A 21,043-nucleotide genomic window follows, 5' to 3' on the forward strand; every position below is an offset into this window, starting at 1 on the left:
CGGCTGTTGATTCAGCAGCATGACTAAGGTGTAAGGATAATTAGCAAGTCGCCGGTTTTTCATCCCCTCCCATCTGTTCCTTTGGCTCTTTTCCTCGCTGCAGATTTGTACCAACTAAGCGCTTGATCCTGCTACAGAGCTGTGGAAGCAGCTCTCTCTGGAAGTTAGTTCCAGACATATTTTTAAAGGGGGTGTTTGGTGCTTTTCACCTTTATTTTCATGTCTAGTGCTAGCCTGTTTTAGGTGAGACTATATGCAGGGTTGCACTATGGGTTAAACCACAGAGCCTAGGACTAGCCAATCAGAAGGTCGGCGGTTCGAATCCCCGTGACACGGTGAGCTCCCATTGCTTGGTCCCTGCCCCTGCCAACCTAGCAGTTCGAAAGCATGGCAAAGTGCAAGTAGATAAATAGGTACCGCTCCAGCGGGAAGGTAAACGGCGTTTCCGTGCACTGCTCTGATTCGCCAGAAGTGGCTTAGTCATGCTGGCCACATGACCCGGAAGCTGTACGCCGGCTCCCTTGGCCAATAAGTGAGATGAGTGCCGCAACCCCAGAGTCGGTCATGACTGGACCTAATGGTCAGGGCTCCCTTTACCTTTATATGCAGAACAGCACTGATTCTGCATACAGAAAACCCTGCATAACAAACCTTCCCCAAAGCACAGAATCCTATGGAGAAACACTGGATGTGATAGTCTGTTGTGTATGTGATGAAAGGGTACCATGTCTCTATAAAATTGTCCTTGTCTCACTTTCCAGCTAAAGCTTTAATTTCCTTGGTCAGCTTTTCTGAAAGTGCTATGGTCCAAACTTTTTGTTTTTTGCAAATGTTCAAAAGAGTTCCAGTTTGGGGCAACAAGTTGTCTCGAGCTGCTTCTAAAAGAAAAAGTAATTGATTCTTTGTATTGCAGATTAGGATCTTCTTTTTTAAAGGTTGTTGACAATTAGAGCACTGATTCTGTGCTACTCACTGAACTTCACTGTACTGTGGGCCACTGTTCGCGTTTGCTTAAATTATTGCGTGCCACTTGCTACAATTATTATTATTATTATTATTATTATTATTATTATTATTATTATTATTATTTGTATACCGGTTCACAGCATAATTATGTCACAGTTCCCTTCTTCTTTCCTTCAAAATATTTTCTTAGTTTTAAGCATCTGGAAGTATAGAGAAAACAAAAATCAAAGAAAGAAAGAAACCAAGAAATAAAAAATGTAAACTGTAAAACATCACAGCCTAGGAAAACAAAAAGCTCTAGAGAATCAATATGTTATCAGCTGATATGGGGATTCCCTTTATAAGTAATAAAAGTGTGTGTTTCTACCAGTGAGTACCATCATTACTTAAAGTGAAAATGAGGTCACTTCTATCTGTAGTAAGCAAATGCCATGGCCACAAAGTGACAAATGAATGCAGAAACTGAGGCAGAAATCAATCCTATCAGCCAGGGTGATTGACAGGCAACAGCAGATGACGGCACCTGAGTGGCAGGGAGGCGTGGTTTGTTAAAAATGGCACCACCTGCCATTTGGAGGAACTTTTGTTGTTGTTTAGTCATGTCCGACTCTTCGTGACCCCATGGACCAGAGCATGCCAGGCACTCCTGTCTTCCACTGCCTCCCGTAGTTTGGTGAGACTCATGTTAGTACCTTCAAGAACACTGTCCAACCATCTTATCCTCTATCATCTCCTTGTGCCCTCCATCTTTCCCAACATCAGGGTCTTTTCCAGGGAGTCTTCTCTTCTCATGAGGTGGCCAAAGTATTGGAGTCTCAGCTTCAGGATCTGTCCTTCCAGTGAGCACTCAGGGCTGATTTCCTTCAGAATGGAGAGGTTTGATCTTCTTGCAGTCCATGGGACTTTCAAGAGTCTCCTCCAGAACCATAATCCAAAAGCATCCATTCTTCAGCGATCAGCCTTCTTTATGGTCCAGCTCTCACTTCCATACATCACTACTGGGAAAACCATAGCTTTAACTATACGGACCTTTGCATAATTAGATCCATGGGCCAGAGGTTCCTCAGCCCTGTTCTACGTGAAAGAATCAGAAGCAGCTTATCAGTTGGGGTGGAGACATCTTGCTGGCTTCCCAGCAGATGGGTCACTGTTCCTTGCTGGGAATGGAGAGTAGGAGGGGCAAGGCAGCAGAGAGATCAGTACAATGCAAATGCATTGGCAGGAGCACTGGATTGGTTCTGTTGGCATGTTTGCACCACACTGACCTCCCCTCCACCTCATCCCTCTCACTCCCAGGGAGCAACAGTGATCTGACCTCTGCTCCAACCAGCGAGCTTCCACCCCATCCATGGTCCTCCTCTCATCTTGCATATGGTTGAGATGCTACCCTAAACTTCCTCCAGTCTTCAGCATCCAGTGTTGCTGGTGTTTTGGACTGCACACCAGTTAAATAAACAGGATTTATTTATTCTTTTCTTCTTCTTTCTAAGAGCTGTCCCACATGCATAATAACAGTAATAAAAAGGTAAAGGTACCCCTGCCCGTACGGGCCAGTCGTGTCCGACTCTAGGGTTGTGCGCCCATCTCACTTAAGAGGCCGGGGGCCAGCGCTGTCCAGAGACACTTCCGGGTCACGTGGCCAGTGTGACAAAGCTGCATCTGGTCAGCCAGCGCAGCACACGGAAACGCCGCTTACCTTCCCGCCAGTAAGCGGTCCCTATTTATCTACTTGCACCCGGGGGTGCTTTCGAACTGCTAGGTTGGCAGGCGCTGGGACCGAACGACGGGAGTGCACTCCGCCGCGGGGATTCGAACCACAGACCTTTCGATCGGCAAGTCCTAGGCACTGAGGTTTTACCCACAGCGCCACCTGCGTCCCTAATAACAGTAATAATCAGGGCTTTTTTCCCAGCCAGTGCTCACCTCTCAGGTGGGAGCCATTTCCATTCTAAGAGAAGAAGGGAGAAGTTTGTGGTGAGCTCCAGCTCTGGCTATTTCTAGAAAAATAGCACCGGTAATTGTAATTGTAATTGTAATTGTTGTTGTTGTTGTTGTTGTTGTTGTTGTTGTTGTTAGGATCAAAAGGGAAGGGGCTGAATTTTGAAAAACAGCAGCTCTGGAATTAGACTTATTTATTTATTTTTAAGGTTGATACAAGGCAAAGTAGAGTTGTCAGGATTTTGGGCTGCCACTGTAGCTATGCTCTGGGTTCGCAATATATCAGTGCTTAGACATTGCTAGTTATCATTTATCCCCATGCTGTGAAAAGGGTTGCCTGCTGCTTTCTGCAAATCAGGTTGCTGTTATCAGCATGATAGCAGACTGGCCTCCCCCATCATCTGGCCGCTGGTGCTTACCACCCAACAGATTTCCATTCAGGACAGGCAAGAGAAGAAACAACCTCCGCATGTTAGAAGTACAGAGAAATGGAAAGCCACTGCGCGTTTGCCCAACCCTCAACCTGCTCAGTCTTCTCGAGGAAATTAAAATATTAATTAAAACAGGTCTCTCTTGGGCAAGCTTTCTCGGAGCCTTGGCAAACAGAAGATCTTGGCATCGTTCATAGGGCAGCGCTGGAGGCCAGCTAAGGCTTAAGATCCTAAGCTCCCCTGGAGGGGAAGCTTCCATGGAGTTGAGACCACACAGAAATCGCGGTGACAGAGAAGATCAGAGTCAGCCTCTAGTGCAAAGACACATTGACAGGGGGCAGCAGATATGCAGAATCCTGACAGGCCTTCAAACACAACTGGACACTGGCAGAGAATCCTTTTGCCGCCCCCGCCTCACTCAGGCTCCACTGCCCTTCAGAAGTATGGCACAGCTGTTACCTCAGCCATTCACCATGGTACCCTGGAGGAGAAAGAGGCACACTCAAAAACTGGTTACGGCTGACGCTTGGTTTCTCTTACACATTCCTTTCCACCTTAATGCTATTTCGAAGCATTTCTGAAAAGCTTAGCATCTCAAAGCAGAAGGCAAAAAATGCAGAAAGCAGACAGGAAAGCAGCATCACAAGGGGAGAGGGGAGACGTAAAACACAGTGTTATAAAGACAGATGAGGACAGGAATTGGTTAACAACAAGGTCCAGTCCAGATTCTTCCAAGCCCTACCTTGAGCTGCTGGGATTTGAACCTGGCGCCTTCTGCTCTACCACTGAGCTACCTTCCTTTTCCAACACAGGTGAAGGTTCTGTGTGAGTGTCTGGAGCCGGTTGGAGGATGGATGGCAGCTAACGGATTGAGGTTGAATCCTGACAAGACAGAAGTACTGTTCTTGGGGGACAGGGGGTGGGCAGGTGTGGAGGACTCCCTGATCCTGAATGGGGTAACTGTGCCCCTGAAGGACTAGGTGCACAGCATGGGAGTCATTTTGGACTCACAGCTGTCCATGGAGGCACAGGTTAAATCCGTGTCCAGGGCAGCTGTGTACCAGCTCCATCTGGTACGCAGGCTGAGACCCTACCTGCCTGTGCACTGTCTCGCCAGAGTGGTGCATGCTCTAGTTATCTCCCGCTTGGACTACTGCAATGTGCTCTACGTGTGGCTACCATTGAAGGTGTCTCAGAAACTGCAGTTAATCCAGAATGCGGCAGCTAGACTGGTGACTAGGAGTGGCTGCCAAGACCATATAATACTGGTCCTGAGAGATCTTCATTGGCTCCCAGTATGTTTCCAAGCACAATTCAAAGTGTTGGTGCTGACCTTTAAAGCCCTAAACGGCCTCGTTCCTGTATACCTGAAGGAGCATCTCCACCCCCATCATCCAGCCCTGACACTGAGGTCCAGTGCTGAGGGCCTTCTGACGGTTCCCTTGCTGTGAGAAGTGAGGTTACAGGGAACCAGGCAGAGGTCCTTCTCGGTAGTGGCACCCGCCCTGTGGAATGCCCTCCCAGCAGATGTCAAGGCAAAACAAAAACAAAACTATATTACTTTTAAAAGACAACTTTCCTGTTTAGGGAAGTTTTTTTATGTCTGATGCTGTATTGTTTTTAATATTCAGTTGGAAGCCGCCAAGAGTGGCTAGGGAAACCCAGCCAGATGGGCGGGGTATAAATAATAAATTGTTGTTGTTGTTGTTGCTGCTGCTATTGTTGTTATTTTCCAACAAGACAAGATGGAGCTCCCATGCAGGAGAAGCTGCTGTTGCTTTCTCACATGGCATCAGATTAGGATGGGGGTTAAGTGAGCTGAAAGTTGTCACCCTGTTATTCCAACTGTCCGAGTCAGAGCGCAGGTCTGATGCAGTATGTGCCTAGCTAGCTAATAATTAGCAGGAGCGGTGCAAATATCCCTTGAACCTTAGGTTGGATTCTAAGCCTGTTCAGATCAGTCACATGACCTGGCATACCAGCATGAGTTAAGCCAGCAAAAAAGTTGGTGTAACTCAAACACTGTCTTCAAAGCTTGTTTTCCTTCTGCCAGGCTTACGACATCCAGCAGCGGAGCAAGCCGATCAGGCTCCTGGGGCGGTGCGTGTGCCCTGAGCCCAGAGGTGGGGTGAGCTGGGGCAGGACGCTCTGCCTACCTCCTCCCACTCAGCTGCCCTACAGCTGAGGATGAGGCAGTGGGCAGTGCCCCACCATTTGGGGCAACGCGGAGCCTGCGGGTGCCCAAGCCACCGCGTCACTCCCAGGAGAGACGCATGGCTCGGGCATGCTGCAGGCCCCATGGTGACTACAACATTACATGAGCACTGTTTCACAGCATTTGATATTTTCATTTACTTACATTCATTCAAAATAAGAGGGGTTTATGAAGCAATTCTATATCCTCCCACCACGCTAACGAAGAATTCTATGAAACAGTAGTCAATATCTGGAATCACTGTTCAGTGTTGGACACCATATTTGCTGAATACACAAAACTTCACAGCTTATGTTTCATCGTATAAAGTCTGATACCTTGCTTCATTTAAAGATTTTCAGAAACTTTGAGACTATAGATTTCATTTTGTACTTGTTATGGTTTGAAGGAATTCTATAAAGATTGTCTATTGCATATGTACATGGTCATTGTGTTGCCTAGACATTGCTGACATTCTCTTTGCAACACAGGGGCTTGTTTGGCCCCATGGTGAGTGCATTTTGTCACACACACCCCTCAGTGGTGACATCCGGCACAGCCCACCCCCACTGCACCCCCCTTCCTCTGCCCCTGACATATCAGCGAGTGGTAACCTTGCTGCTGAACAGAATTTGAATCTGGCGTAACTTTATTGGCTCCCAGTACATTTCCGAGCACAATTCAAAGTGTTGGTGCTGACCTTTAAAGCCCTAAACGGCCTCGGTCCTGTATACCTGAAGGAGCGTCTCCACCCCCATTGTTCACTGAGATCCAGCTCTGAGGGCCTTCTGGTAGTTCCCTCCCTGCGAGAAGCCAAGTTACAGCGAACCAGGCAGAGGACCTTCTCAGTAGTGACACCCGCCCTGTGGAACGCCCTCCCACCAGATGTCAAAGTAAAGAACAACTACCAGACTTTTAGAAGACATCTGAAGGCAGCCCTCTTTAGGGAAGCTTTTAATGTTTAACAGACCACTGTATTTTAATACTTTGTTGGAAGCCGCCCAGAGTGGCTGGGGAAACCCAGCCAGATGGACAGGGTATAAATAATATATAAATTATTATTATTATTATTATTATTATTATTATTATTATTATTATGCTTCCTTAAGCTATACTGGCTTACTGAAACCAGCTTCTTGCGTCTAAGATTGCTATTTCCTCAGTCCAGTTTATTATTTTCAGTGGGTTTACTCTGAGTAAAACTAGATGACTGTGCCCAGAGAAGAGCACACAAAAATAAGAATTCCAATCAAAAGTTTTGAAAAGAATCAAACCTTCAAAATTTTAAGAGAGCGGTAAAAAAAACAAAAACCTGTTCACAATGACTTTAAATATCGCTGTTGTAGTATCTGTTGACATCATTGTGAATTCATAGGTGAACAGAGCACTGAATCAGCCTTGACCTTGACCTTGGTGATCTGAAACTTCAGTTTGTCCAAATTTGTTGAGTGCTCTGTAACCTGATTCTGTTTGTGCAGGCCTCTGTGCAAATGCACATACTGCGAGTCTTGGACAAATAAGGTCATGCTCTATTTGAAAGACAGTTTCTAAAATAAAGAGATTTCCCTCTACAAGAATAATGATGGAACGACAAATGTTGAGCGATACACATTTTTAAAAAACCTACGTCAGAATGGAACATCAATGCCATTTCCATTGGAAAGATTCATTGCACAGTTTTAATGGGAAAGATTCATAGCCAAGAAACTAAGCTCCTGTTGGTGTGCATCTTTCATAGAAACTATATCTGGATTTTTCATTCTGTAATTTTCTATCTATATTCCTTCAAATTCGGCCTCTTTCTTATAGAAGCATGGTATTACATCTGAACCCTCCCTGAACTAGTAACCATCTTAGAAGTGGGGGAAATGCCTTAAACCTTTGTTGATTAGTTTGAGGGGGGAAAACAGTTTGTGTCTGTGACAATAGTAGCGAAATGATTTATTTGCGGCTAACTCTAAGCCTAGTTAGCAGTGCCTCTTTAAAAAGCTTTTATCATTAGAATTTTCTCTGGGATGTCCTAGCTTACTAAATAGTTTTTTTTTTTACAAGAAATAACATTTTTTTAAAAATGACCAAGACACACAAATCTGTAGCCTGAAGTGGTGCAATCAATGATGGCTTTAACAGGGCTTTGGGTGTGACACTCCTCTTTTGTTTATTGAAATACGTCTAGAGCATACTTTCATTTTTTAAAAATAAGCAGATACTCAGCGCCATGTTCTCTGAGCTATAGTGAACCGTAAGAATTGTTTCCCAGAGTTCTACATTTATTCACCATTCAAGGCATATATATTCTACCCTTTCGCCTCAAAAGCTCCTAGAACAGCTTACAAATCTGTAAGAAAAACACAATCTCTGCTCTCAGGATCACAAAAGACACAGCGTGAGAAGGGAAAAGTGAGGAGGAAGGAAAGGGAAAAGAACAGACTTAGGCTGTGTGTGTGTGTGTGTGTGTGTGTGTGTGTGCCACAAGGCTCTTGTAATAACCAGGTTGTATGGAAACAAACTACTTGCTGTTCAAAAAGTAGGTTTTTGGGTCCCTTCTGTGAAGTAGCCTGGTGACACAACCTGGAAACAGGTGCAATGCATGCAGATTTTGTTGACCTTACATACAGTGGCGTCCAGCACAGGCAGGTGGGGCAGCCGTGATGGCACCCCACTGGGATCGCACTGCCGGGGGTGGTGCGCTCCCCCCACACTCCTCTTCCTCCACCACTGCTTACATAGTGGGGCCTTAGCTTTTTGGGTCCTACCTGGAATCAGCTGGCTCATTGTTGCTTCTGTTAAGGGAGGCAACACCATCATCTCCTGAGCACAAGAACATGAGGATATAAGATGATTTCTGTTGGATCCGGCCAAAGGCCCATCCAATCCAGCATTCTTTCCTCAAAGTGGCTACTCAGATGCCCCTGGGAAGCCTTTAATGAGGACCTGAGGATGCAGATAAAGCTAGAACTTGTTGTCTCCACCTGTCATTGACTCTGGTTCCACCTACTCTTGGCTTCCCTGCTTTCAGCCTTTGGGGCTTTCCCACTGGACACCAGTCGCTCCTAATGAGAAGCCATGAAGCTCCATAATTTATCTGGCTTAGCTCTGAAAGCTTCTTCACCATACCAGGCAAGAATTCACCTTGCCTTCTGAGCCAAAGAAGAATTTTGGGGGATGGGGTTCAGGAGAAGAACTTTATATTAGAGGTGAGCTCAGCGACACCACTAGATACAATTCTCCTGTTGCCACTTGGAGAGCGTATGTCACAAGCTCACCAGCTGGTTACATATGGCGTGTAATTTCCCACTTTGTAAACGGTTATCTATATTTACTCCGATTTAAGAAACACTCGAATTAAGTGGAGACTTGCTGCATTTAGAACGGTGCTGCAGCAAACGTTCTCTAACTTCCATATTTGATGATTTCAAAGCGGCACATTCCGCTGGGGTGGCTGTGCGTCCTGTTTCACAGAGGGCAGTCCTTTGTTTGGAAGCATCCTCTGCTTGAAGGGTCATCTGGTCCAAGTCTGGTTTAAAGGCAAAGGACCATCTGAAGAGTCTTGACATTGTACAATTCTTCTTCTTCTTTGGCGATCACTCGTAGCTGAGTAAGATTGTCTTCCATAAACACGGTTTTAACAATGATTCCAAAAGTGACTGTGGAAGCCAATTCTGGATCCACATGTCCTTCCACAGTGGGGACATTGGTTTCCGGGCGGGAGTTGATCACGATGTGGATTTGCCAAGCGTGCCTTCCTCTTAGCACGTTTCTCCCTTGCATCCTGAGTTCAAGCATCTTCAAAGCCCATGACACCTTTGGTAAAGGCTGTTCTCCAACTGGAGCGCTCGCAGACCAGTGTTTCCCAGTTGTCAGTGTTTATACTACATTTTTTAAGATTTGCCTTGAGACAGTCTTTAAACCTCTTTTGCTGACCACCAGCATTACGCTTTCCATTTTTAAGTTCGGAATAGAGTAGTTGCTTTGGAAGACGATCATCAGGCATCCGCACAACACGACCAGTCCAACGAAGTTGATGTTGAAGAATCATTGTACAATTAGCAGCACCTAGACAGTGCATTGAGCCAACTGGTCCCCTGGTCCACACTACGGTCAGACCTATAGTTTTTCTCCTTTCTAAATTGGCAGCTATATATCTAAATTAACATATTCAGGTCTGTTCCCTCTTTGAGGACCTCCCTGGAGCTGTCAGGGGTTGAACCTGGGACCTTATACATGCAAAGCAGATGCTGTCCCACTGAGCTCCAGCCCTTCTCCATGAACCATTTATATTACAAATGGGGAGACTGTGACCCTCCAGGTGTCATTGGACTCCAACAACAGGTTTCCCAGCCCTGACTTAAATGGATCCAGGAAGAGAGAAGAGGAGGTGGGAAAGAGGGGAAAGAGAAATAGCAATTTGATTCAATCACTAAAATGTGTTTTGTCATCACAGGGTTATGCATCTCAGTTCCCTCCCTGCACCTCCATCAAATATCCTGTGCTTTTAATATCTTGGTTTGGGATAAATTCAGAAAGCAATATCACTTTAAGTGGGTGATCCTGTCACAAGATCCTTCGGCTGCTTCAGTGGCTAACTCCCTTCCCACGCTGAAAAGAAATCGGCTTCATTATTTGCAGCAGGAGTGGGCAGACTTGAGACTTGCAGGATCATCTTGGGGTTTTTTAATTAGAGTCCTGAAGTCCGCCAACTGGAGCCTAGTGCAGAAGAGTGGCTCTGCAAGGCTAAGAATGAAAGAATAAAAATCCTTTGAGCACCTTCTCAGCTCAGGCAATTGTGATCCGGGATGGAGGAGAGACAGTTTGCATTTAACAGTGAACTTGCCTAATTTTCAAATTCTAAAACAATATGTACACTAAAGCACAGCCATCTTTTTGAAATTCACACTGAGCTGTACTCCAGTTCTGGGTTTAGGAATTCTGCACCTCAATGCCTATCAGTGGGTTCACAGTTGCAAAACAGCAAAATATACAACTGTCCCTTTGAAGCATCAATCTGATGCTCAGTTCTCGACATGCCATGTGAGACAGTGATTTGTGCAATTGTTCAGATCTGGTTTTGCAGATAAATGTTCTGACCATGCAATGCCAGATAGGAGAAATAGCCTTGAAAAACAAAGTGAATGCATGCTGCACAATTGTGGCTCTTAAGACATACTGTATGCCCTGTGTATCAGTAATTCGGATCCATGTTGCGAAAATTTCAAATCCACTGTTGCAAAGAGGTATTCCAAATGTGTGTGGTCATGCTGATATAAGAAGGAAAAAATAACCTTGAAGCTCGAGTGAGAGGTTTTGCACATCCTAAACAGAAATGCAGTCTCGCAGGGTGTATCCACGTGAACTGGGCTGGGCGGGGGTCTAGAGCAAAGAAATACTGCATTGCTTAGTTCATGTGGGAGTTCAATTCTGCTCAGAATGGAAACTGCCGATCATCTGATGCTGCATTATCCAAGACTTAGCTTTTTGATCTTACTCCTCACTCTGCCCATCGGAGTCTAAATATAGATGTCAACTCCCACGTCTACTTGCATGGAATTTCTACATTATTTATTAAAGAGAAAGGCTGTGCTGAAAATGAAAGATCTTTATATAGAACTAAAGCTAGCAAAGCTAGCTAGCTAGAACATCTGCAGTCAAGGGACAAGGTACAGACAATGAGCCACTTCAGATGTTACAAAGAGAGTCCTCTGGAAATGAGTTTCAAGCTTTCTGTAGAAGTGAAGTTCGGCTCTTAAGACTTTCAGAATGAGAAAGAGAGAAGGACTATTCTCTCCTTGCACGTACAGGCTAGCATGAGGAAGGTGATGGCCTTGGTGGTGATGGGAAGAGGGCAGTCTATCAGTACATGCTCAAGAGTACTCTCTTCATGAGCCTTCAAATAAAAATGTTCTTACGTGATACGTTACATAGGAGATTTGTGGACAGAGATCTGGAGCTGCCATCTGAACCTGGAAATGCTGCAGATGGTGAAAAAGTAGGGGGCTGGGGAGAATAGGAATTCGAAATCATTGAAATAGTGTAGCTTAGAACAAAGCCACAGGGACGCAGTTGCAATTGTGGTGGTCAAATTTTGCCAGTTATGGGCTAATGCAGTGGTTTTCAACTAGTGTGCCATGGTACCTTGGGGTGTCTTGAATGATGGTCAGGGGTGCTGTGGGCAACACTGGCCTCTGTCCCTCTTTGACACCTAAGCTGTTCGGGAACCAAGGTACCACTGTACTGACTTAGTACATCTCCAGGCTAGTGGGACCAGGGTGGGGCCAGTGGATACGCCACTCCATGTAGCAGGGAAGTGATGGGGAACCTGCAGATGGAGAGGTCAAAGGATTGCGACGAAAGCAGAAACAAAAATTGCTGATGTTTGCTTATACCTCCCATGTCCTATGTCCGGAACGGAAATCAGTGCAGCAAATTCGATCGGTATTTCCCGCAGTTGCTTTTGGTCTGCAAATGATATGTAGTTGATCACGGCTTCCATCTCCACCACCCGCCCACCCCAATATGCATTGCATTGCCTTTTCATTGAAATGAATGGGTTGGAATAATGTAATGACAACATAATTTGCGCATTTAATTAGGTAGAGTGTGTAAGTTACTTAATTTCTCCACTTTGGTTCTTTCCTGCGGTCATTTAGTCAGTGTGATGTCAGGGAATGTTACCTAATATGATAAGGAAGAAAATATGAAGACACAGAGACTTTCTGTAGTGGCTGTCAAATCTCCAGCCAGCCTCACTTAGATTCACTTTTACTGAGTTGCGTTTTCAAGCTATTCCCTCTGGCATCCTAGATGGACAATATAACAGGGTACTGTACGAAGACAGACTCTGTATATGTGAGCAACCACAGGTGGAAGACATCTTGCACTACATTGCCCACTATACATTGGACACAGAAGGCTTACCATTCTCCGTACAGGAAAGGTCCTATGGCTTCTTAGCAATGTAAACACTTCAGTGGCTCATAAAGTCACCATTTTTTTTCTTTGATGGCCAAAAAAAATCAGAAAGATGACCCTGGGCAATATAGCATTGAACTGTAAGGGAGACACAGAGATCTAAATAAAGAGCATTATATGTAGTGCGACACCCCTTTTGCTTGTGTTCTTTTTTATTCAAATTTGTCACGGCCAACGGCTGGCACAAGAAAGTTATTTCGATTGGATGTAGTGGCTGCCCGTTTGGCTTTCTTTTACTGCAGAAGTGATCCTGAAGAAAATGCAAAGTAGATGTTGCAACAATGGTCCTCCATCAATTTCACATTTGGACTGTTTTGCCTGCAACGGACCACATAATCTTTGTATGCGCTGGTTGCACTAGCAGGCTTCGGAAATGGGAATAGCAAAGACTTTGAGGAAGGCTGTAGCTCCTTACTACATGGGGCTGCCCCACAACTAGGTGGGGCTTCATAGAAGTGAAGTGTGAATCAGTGATGGCTTCATAACCACCAGAAGCTTCTCAGACAATACACGCCTATATATTTCTCCCACCTTTCCGCAACAGCCAGCCTAGGTAGGCCAGTCTTGCCAGAGGCTCACAAGCTGAGTGCAACCACGCACTCCTTTAGGCTCCCTTTAGCCCCAGACGGGGGTGTTTCGTGGGTGTACAAAGCAAATATTTAGGAGGGGAGACAGAGAGAGCATCCAGCCTTTCTGCCTCTTTCCTGAGCCTTGGAGCTAGAGACTGAATCAATTAAGGTAGCAATAGGCTGGAGATGGGGGCTGTGAATGGGCAGAAACAGCAGATTTTCATGGATGCTGAACTAGATGGGCAACTGGCCTCATTCAGCAGGGAGCTTCTTATGTTCTTGTGTTCTTTCCCCCGCACTGAATGCTGGAATCATTGCTTGCTGCCGTCGCTATATTTAATTGATGTCAGATCTTCATTTGTGATTACAGCTTAATATGTGATTAGGTCTTGATTCATTGCATCACTTAATTGATTAGTCCATTAAACTTCAGAGCCTTTGCCGTTACACAGCTTTTATCATGTGTCTAGCCAATTCCAGTGTGATATTTTGCTGGAGGTTTTAGTTAGCCTTTCTTTTCATGGCAATTGCTGTTTAGCAACTTTGTATATCTATTTTGTTTTTAAATGTGGTGGACTGTTCACATTCTTCTTAATGACCTTAAATATGCAGACTGATCAATTGGCCCAGATTCTTGGCAAGTGGTCCGACCTTATCATGATCATAGTCTTCCATGTTTAATCAGTCTCACTAAAAGAAAAAGGGGTGTGTGTGATGATGAGCTGGTGATTGCAAAGGGTTCATTAATTGATTGATGTATTTGCATTATTTTTCAGAGTACGCTCGATTTGAGGCCAAAATCCATGACCTGCGTGAACAGATGATGAATCACAGCATGAGTTCTGGATCGGGCTCCCTGCGAACCAATCAGAAACGTTCCCTTTATGTCAGGTAGGGATGCAATATGACAAAATGACCCAAAAAAAATCAGCAGAGAAAATGGAACTAGAGAATTGAATTGATGAAGAATGAGGTTGTCAAAGGCTATTAGCCACGATGGCTTCATCATCATCATCGTTTTCCATGAAGCATCCCAAAGTGACTTATAATATATACTACTTCCAGTATTAGAGGCAGTATGTTTAAACAGAAGAGTGCTGTTTCACTTCCAAGAGTGCTTGTGAACGTTCAGTAAGCAGCTGGTTGGTCATAGTAGGAGAGAGCATGGGCCTTTGGTCTGATCCTGCAGTGCTCTTCATATGACAGTGGCAAACAGCATGATTGTGTTTTTCCTAAATGGCTTGGGAACCCAAAGAAGGAGTGCTTCTTTGCTTATAGATCTGCCCATGCGCCGAGATCGTAGGAATGCAGGAAGCTGACTTATAGGGAGTCAGACCTTTGTATTTAGGACAACCAGTGGTGTGGAGTTCTCCACCTGCCTGTCACCTGCAACCTGGGAACATAGCTGTGTGCTGGTCCTGAGATTGGCTGACCCACCAGCCCTTAATCCCAAGGACTCTTAAGGGCATACAGGGAGCTCACCCACTAGTTATAGCCCTTGGCTAATGCACCACCAGAACCAGTTATGATATGATGGAACACTGTGCATAAGATGAGGACAGAATGCTATGAATAAGGCAAAATGCCAAGATCCCAGGTTCCATCCCAGATAGAATTCCTTCTCAGCCCACAGCAACCAGAACCATCGTAAATAGAGGCCATAGGGTGGGGTGCAGAGCTAAACGAGGGGTGCACTCCCTCAGGAGGCAGTGATGAACGCCAACTTGGTTGGCTTTGAAAGAGGATTGAGCAAACTCATGGATGCTATTAGTGGCTACTTGCCATTTTCTCCTCTACAGCCAGAGGCAGCTTCTGTTCACCAGCAGCTGGGATTCTCATAGAGGCTCTACAGTGGCCACTAATCCCGCTTGATGTATTCTACCACCACAGCTGGGGGCTTCCGAATAGCATTTGTCACACACTACAAGAGTAGGGTTACCAGACATCCCTGGTTCCCAGGGACGGTCCCTGGATTTGCAAATCTGTCCCAGGACAAATTCCATCCCCAGAATGTCCCCAAAATCACAAATCTGTCCCTGGGAAACGTGGCAGTGGCAGCAGCAGCCTCAGCAGCCCGGAGCCAGCCTGTTAGCGCAGTTGGCTCTGGCTGGCTTCAGGAGCTGCTCGCTGCCATGGCACCCACCATTTTTCCTGCGCCACGGCAGCGGGCAGCGAGCAGCTCCTGAAGCCAGCCAGAGCCAACTGCACTACTAGGCTGGCCCCTCCTGGGCAACAGCCGCCCACCCGTGACTCCCCTGATCTGTCAAATCAAAGGGGGAAGGAGATTGGGGAAGGCTCGGGAGTCACGGGTGCACGGCTGTTGCCCAGTATTTTAAAAAAACTCTGTGCATTTATGTTTCACAGGGTGCGAAAAAAGGGCTTTGCACCTTTATACAATATGCATGTGTGCTTGGACCCAGGGTCTTTTGCCTCACCATCCCCACTGCTGACTCCCTGTTGCTACTCAGCTTCAAAAAAAATTAAAAAGTGTCTCTGGATTCATTGGAAAAAAAATCTGGTAACCATATACAAGAGGGGCTAGTGTAGTTCCACAGAACGAAAAATTATGTATGTGTAAAGAGGTTCTTTTGAGAGAAAGGAATTAAGAGCTTTGACGGCCTTATGGTTCTCTCACTTTATGCACAAACTCTGGGCAGTTTTGATGAGCGGGAGGGAGGCAGCCCCCAGTCTTTCTTAACAGCCACCCCCTCCAACCCCTCCTTAAGTACGTCCATTTCTCAATTTCCCCCGCTCTCCGCCCCACCTCCATCTTGAAGACTGCAAATTGGAGGAAGGCAATTTGTCAACCCCCTAGGAGTGGTGATTGCTCATGGTGGAACTAACTCAGATGATGACCTTACAAAGATCCAATTAAGCATGGGCTCTTAAGAATATGTCGGCATGACAGGGAGAGGGAAATGAGGGTGCCCCGCTGGGAGGAAAAACTGCACCTTGGCGTATGGCTTAATGATCTCAATTTGGTTTCTTCTGGATGCGAAGGGTCAGGAGAACTAACAGGGCACAGTTCTTGCAAAACATCAGTGGGGCAGTCGGTGCACTGATAGCTGAGTGATGCTGTATGGAGGGGGCATGCAAAAGTGCTGTGGGGGATGTACAGCAATGGTGGGCATTGTTGCCTCTAGGAACAGATAAGTTGTGTAGTGTCCAGGAGAGAATCCCTGCAATGCTGCTTGTTCTGCTAACTCTGCTTCTGATCTCTGGATCTATGTGGCACATTTTTATTTATTTATTGCATGTGTCTCTTTTGAACTCTGCTTTTCAGCCAGGATTGGCTTCCCATTAAAATCTGTTGCACGATGTGATATAGAGGAAGGGGGTGGTTTTATTACTTCTCACAAACCCCTTACTGGATCGGTGGTTTCCAGTATAGACTGTAGGTGTGCATGAGAGATCCAATAGGTGAGGGAGTCTTGGACTGCAGAGGGGTACTGGTGAGAGGATAGGCAAGTTGCAGGTGATCAGAAACCTGGTCAGCTCCTTCTGGAGAAAGTACCAGAGATGCAAGGCAGATTGGATCTCAGCAGAGAGGAAGAAAGAGACAAAATTTGCAGTAGTCACTGATTCTGATTCCAGTTATTGTTGAGCTCCCTGCCTTCCACCCTACTGGTCCCAACGAGCACCAGACACCAATGACAGCGCCTTTTCTCCTTCCCTCTCAGGCAAGGACTGAAATTTGACACAGGGTGCTAAATGTGGCAATTAGAGATCCTTGCCTTTCATTTGAATCAGAGCAGATTACTAGCTCTTGTGGATAATGGGAGTGGAGAGACCGCTTGTAAGGTTAGGTAGCCTTCCTATTATCAATGTGCCGTGCAATCTGACCTTGATACCTCCACAGGGTACCTCCTGATCTTGTTTCTGAGGTCTGCTTGCACAAACTGCATTACAAGGTGGCTCCCTAAAGGCAATAGCGTAGACTTACTGCAAGTGAAGGATGCCATTTTTGAACATACATCCATAACTCCCTACAATTAGAAAACTAATGCATTGGGTGGGAGGTTTCTCCACCAGATGGGTTCTTGCTGTGCTGCTTTTCTTACTACTACTACTACTCTTACTAATAGCAATTATTATTATTATTATTATTATTATTATTATTATTATTATTATTATTATTATTATTAAATCTATATACTGCCCTTTATCCCTAGATCTCAGGGCAGCTCACAGCATAAAAATACATGATCGGAACACAAAATACAATAGAAAAACAAGAACAAACCAAACCAATAACCCCCTCCCTCCAGCCACCCCTCCCACAAACACATTTAAAAGGGTGTGGGATGTTAATCAGCCCAAGGCTTAGTCAAAGAGGAACGTTTTCACCTGGCTCCTAAAGGTGTACAATGAAGGTGTCAAGTGAACCCTCCTTGCGTTCAGAAATGTGATTTCTAGAGTGGCATGATCTGTTTTACTATCATATTCTGAAGGGTGTGTAGACTGGGCCAAATAATGCAAACGGAAAGATCAGGTAGTAAATCCAGGGGGGATACACAGCCTGTTAGATTTTGACCTCCGGCTTCTTCAAGAAGCTCAGGGTCCAAATAATTCCATAACAGAGGTTCAGCGTCCTCATACAAAGATTGAAAGAATGAGACCAGAAGGTTAGGAGGAATTTGTGAGGATAAGGGGGTGACAGCCTTGTGAGTGCCAGAAGTTACCAATTTCCAGAAAAGTGTCTGATTTTGGGTCCAAATATATAGACATCCCAATCACATCCACCCTCTATTGTGTGGGCAGGTAATCCCTCCCCCTACCTGGCCTGGTTTCCCTGGCAACGCTTCCCCCAGGTGGGATTGGACAACTCACTGGGGTAGGCGGGGACCTCCAGGTATCCCACCTGAGGGAAGGCAAAGCCTATGCTGATGGGGCCACTCCAGATCCAGAGCTGCACGCGGCCACGCAAAGGGTGCCCCCCGTTTTAAGCGGGGAGCGGTCATTAGCGACTGTCTACACACTGGCTGGCAGTGACTGTTAAGTGCTTTGAACCACCCTGAGACCTATGAGTATACAAATTTAAATAATAATAATAATACCTGCATATGCCGGGATTTGAACTTTGGACTTTCTGTTTGCAAAGCATGTGCTCTACCACTGAGCTAGTCTAAAAATCTAAGAACTATGCCACACTCTTCCTCTAATATTTGTGTCCCTAAGAAGATAACACCTCGAATTTTGAAAATTGTTATTCTTAAGATTGCCCCAAATGAAAAACTTTCCACCGTGGTACAAGATGCCTGGATTTTAGATGAAAGAAGTTGATACGAGGGTGACTTTGTTGGGAATCAGGTGCTAGAAGCTTTCTATTTGACTCCCTTTCCAGAACAGCGCATATTCCACACAACGCTGCCGGCGGTACATGCACTTAGCAAACTTCTTAAAATAGACTTACCGCCACAGTTTATAATAACAGCTGGTGGATACTTCAGTCAGAAAATATTCACATGAATACAGGCTCTGGGAACGCAGTGAATTACACCAAACAATCCCAACATTTCGCAGCGATTGCAACAGACTATTACAAATTTTATTGGAGCGCAGTACCAACTGACACAGAATCATATTACTTGGTCTGCTTTTCTTGGGGCAAAACTGGAAGAGATTGGTTTGCCTCCTTTTTTCTATAGGGATTCATGCACAGTTGCATTCCGGGGCTGCTATTAGCCCAGGCTTCCTCAACCTTGGGCCTCCAGATGTTTTGAGACTACAATTCCCATCATCCCTGACCACTGGTCCTGCTAGCTAGGGATCATGGGAGTTGTAGGCCAAAAACATCTGGAGGGCCAAGGTTGAGGAAGCCTGTGTTAGCCCCTTCCAAGGGGAAAAATAGCATAAATCCCCAGGAAAGATTAAGATGGGGAAAATGTCACAAACACCCAAGGGTCATTGGTGAGGGTGGACCTCTTCCCTCTCCTCATGTATTTTTTGGGGGTGCAATGGAGATCTTTCCATTGCCTTGCATTGGGAAAGGCATACCGTATTTTTTGCTCTATAAGACACACCAGACCATAAGACACACCTAGTTTTTGGAGGAGGAAAATAAGAAAAAAAAATATTCTGAATCCCAGAAGCCAAAACAGCAAGAGGGATCTGGCTTCTGGGATAGCCTCTTGCTGTCCTGGCTTATGGGATAGCCACGTGCAGCCTCTCCCAAGCAGCGGGAGAAAGGCACCCCCAAGAGCTGCGGCAGAGAGAAGGGCAGCCCTTCTCCCTCCTTGGGGAAAAGCCCCGAAGAGCCACACACACGCTCCACGCAGCTCTGTAAAGGGAGTGCTGAGCAGAGCCTCCCTCCTGCATTCACTCTATAAGATGCACACACATTTACCCTTACTTTTTAGGAGGCGGAAAGTGCATCATGGAACAAAAAATACGGTAGATCTTTGGGGAAAACAAAGCCTCCCCCCCCCCTGCTCTGTTTTATTCTCCCCTCACACTGCTCAGTTCCTCTTTGCTTTATTTTTGTCTTCTGCGCTGCTGTACTGTGTTTGCGCTGTTTGTTTTTGGCTCTATTGTTTGCACATTTTTAATTGCCCAGTGAGCCAACCTGGGAGTCTTACTGATTGAAAAGCAGGGAATTAAATTATAGAAAGCCAAATGACAGAAACTAAGTACATATAACGTCCCTGGGCCCAAAAGAATGTTCATGGGACAACATCACAGCAAGAAGCTTTGTGTTACACACACCTCACCTGGGTTTGGAGAGAATTAGCCGGGTACCGGGAGACTTGAATATAACAGGTTACGCATATGATGCTAGTATCTCTGAATATAAGCTTGTCCCCGCTTGGCATTGAAACAGTCATTTGCCATCACAGAAATACAAACAGTATAGAAGTACAATTGAGCCAATGTGGGCCTCAGCGAAGAAGACCACATGTTATTTTGTCAGATCCATCAGATTGCTAAGGCAAATGTAGAAACCTTACATATACTGTATTCCTCCCCCCCCCCCCATCAACAAACACCTGTTTTCTTCCAGTTACTCAAGGGGAGGGGGAAACTCTCTGGGAAATTCATTTGAGAAACCAATCCTTACAATAATTATACATACATCATCATCATCATCATTAATTGAATTTATATACCACTCTATACCCGGAGGGCTCATTCAGAACATGGTGGACAATATTTTCCACTTGTCCCTGGGCACAGATACACAAAAGGTGGTTTGTGGGTATTTTGGTATATCTCCCATCCAAATATGTTGGGACCTAGTGTGAAATCTCAAAGCTACAGAGGCCTTTTCATTCAAGCTTTATACGTTCCACAGTATTTTTAGGAGACTGAACGTATGATGTTGGGCTATAAAGGGTCAGGCCATTGTTCCATCTAATTCAGCACTATGAGACTCGTTCATTGTTACAAATGCAGTTGTTGCTGGACTACAACTCCCATCAACCCTTGCCAGAGTGGCCAGAGAAGATGGGAGTTGTAGTCCATCAATTTCTGGAGGGCACCACATTGGCTATGCCTGTGGTTCGGAATCCCACAGAGAAATCTTGCACATGTTTACCTAGAAGTAAGTCCCACTGCATTCAATGGAACTTTCTTCCAGGTCAGTGCATGTTGAACTGCAACCTTAAGCAGTTGATCTGGCTTCTACCAGCTTGAACTCCGGGGCTTAGACATTTTGTTTTTTTAAAAAAAAATAGCCTTGCTTTTAGAAATAATGGGCACTGTTTCTTTTGTTCTCCTGTCTTCTAAAATACTGAAACAGCGACAGGGGGGGGGGGTGGAAGAAGGGACGGATGAAGCACACAAGTGACGTGTTCCAAGCTAGGAGGACATTCAAATTAGGTAATAGCCTTTTAGTGGAGTCGCTGTCCACTTTCTGGTACCCTGGTGGGGCTGTTTTCTTTGTGAGTTGCTGGCTCCTGCAGATGGGAAGCGTCAGCAAGGATAAAAGTAATCAACCCAAAGGAGGAGAATGTGAAAAGGCAGTAGCTGCGGCCACA

The 21,043-nt window shown here is 45.5% G+C and overlaps 1 protein-coding gene across 35 annotated transcripts in view; it reads left to right on the forward strand.

The window, feature by feature from the left end:
• Positions 1–21,043, forward strand: part of DLG2 (discs large MAGUK scaffold protein 2) — a 902,142-nt gene that overhangs the window by 808,660 nt on the left and 72,439 nt on the right. For all 35 annotated transcript variants that reach the window (XM_083736268.1, XM_083736240.1, XM_083736269.1 and 32 more), the window contains one exon: positions 13,844–13,958. In XM_083736268.1, the coding sequence (XP_083592394.1) occupies positions 13,844–13,958 (115 nt within the window). The remainder of the gene's footprint in view (positions 1–13,843; positions 13,959–21,043) is intronic.

The sequence above is a fragment of the Podarcis gaigeae genome (assembly GCF_964106915.1).
Source record: "Podarcis gaigeae genome assembly, chromosome: 4".
In the NCBI taxonomy this organism is placed as follows: Eukaryota; Metazoa; Chordata; class Lepidosauria; order Squamata; family Lacertidae; genus Podarcis; species Podarcis gaigeae.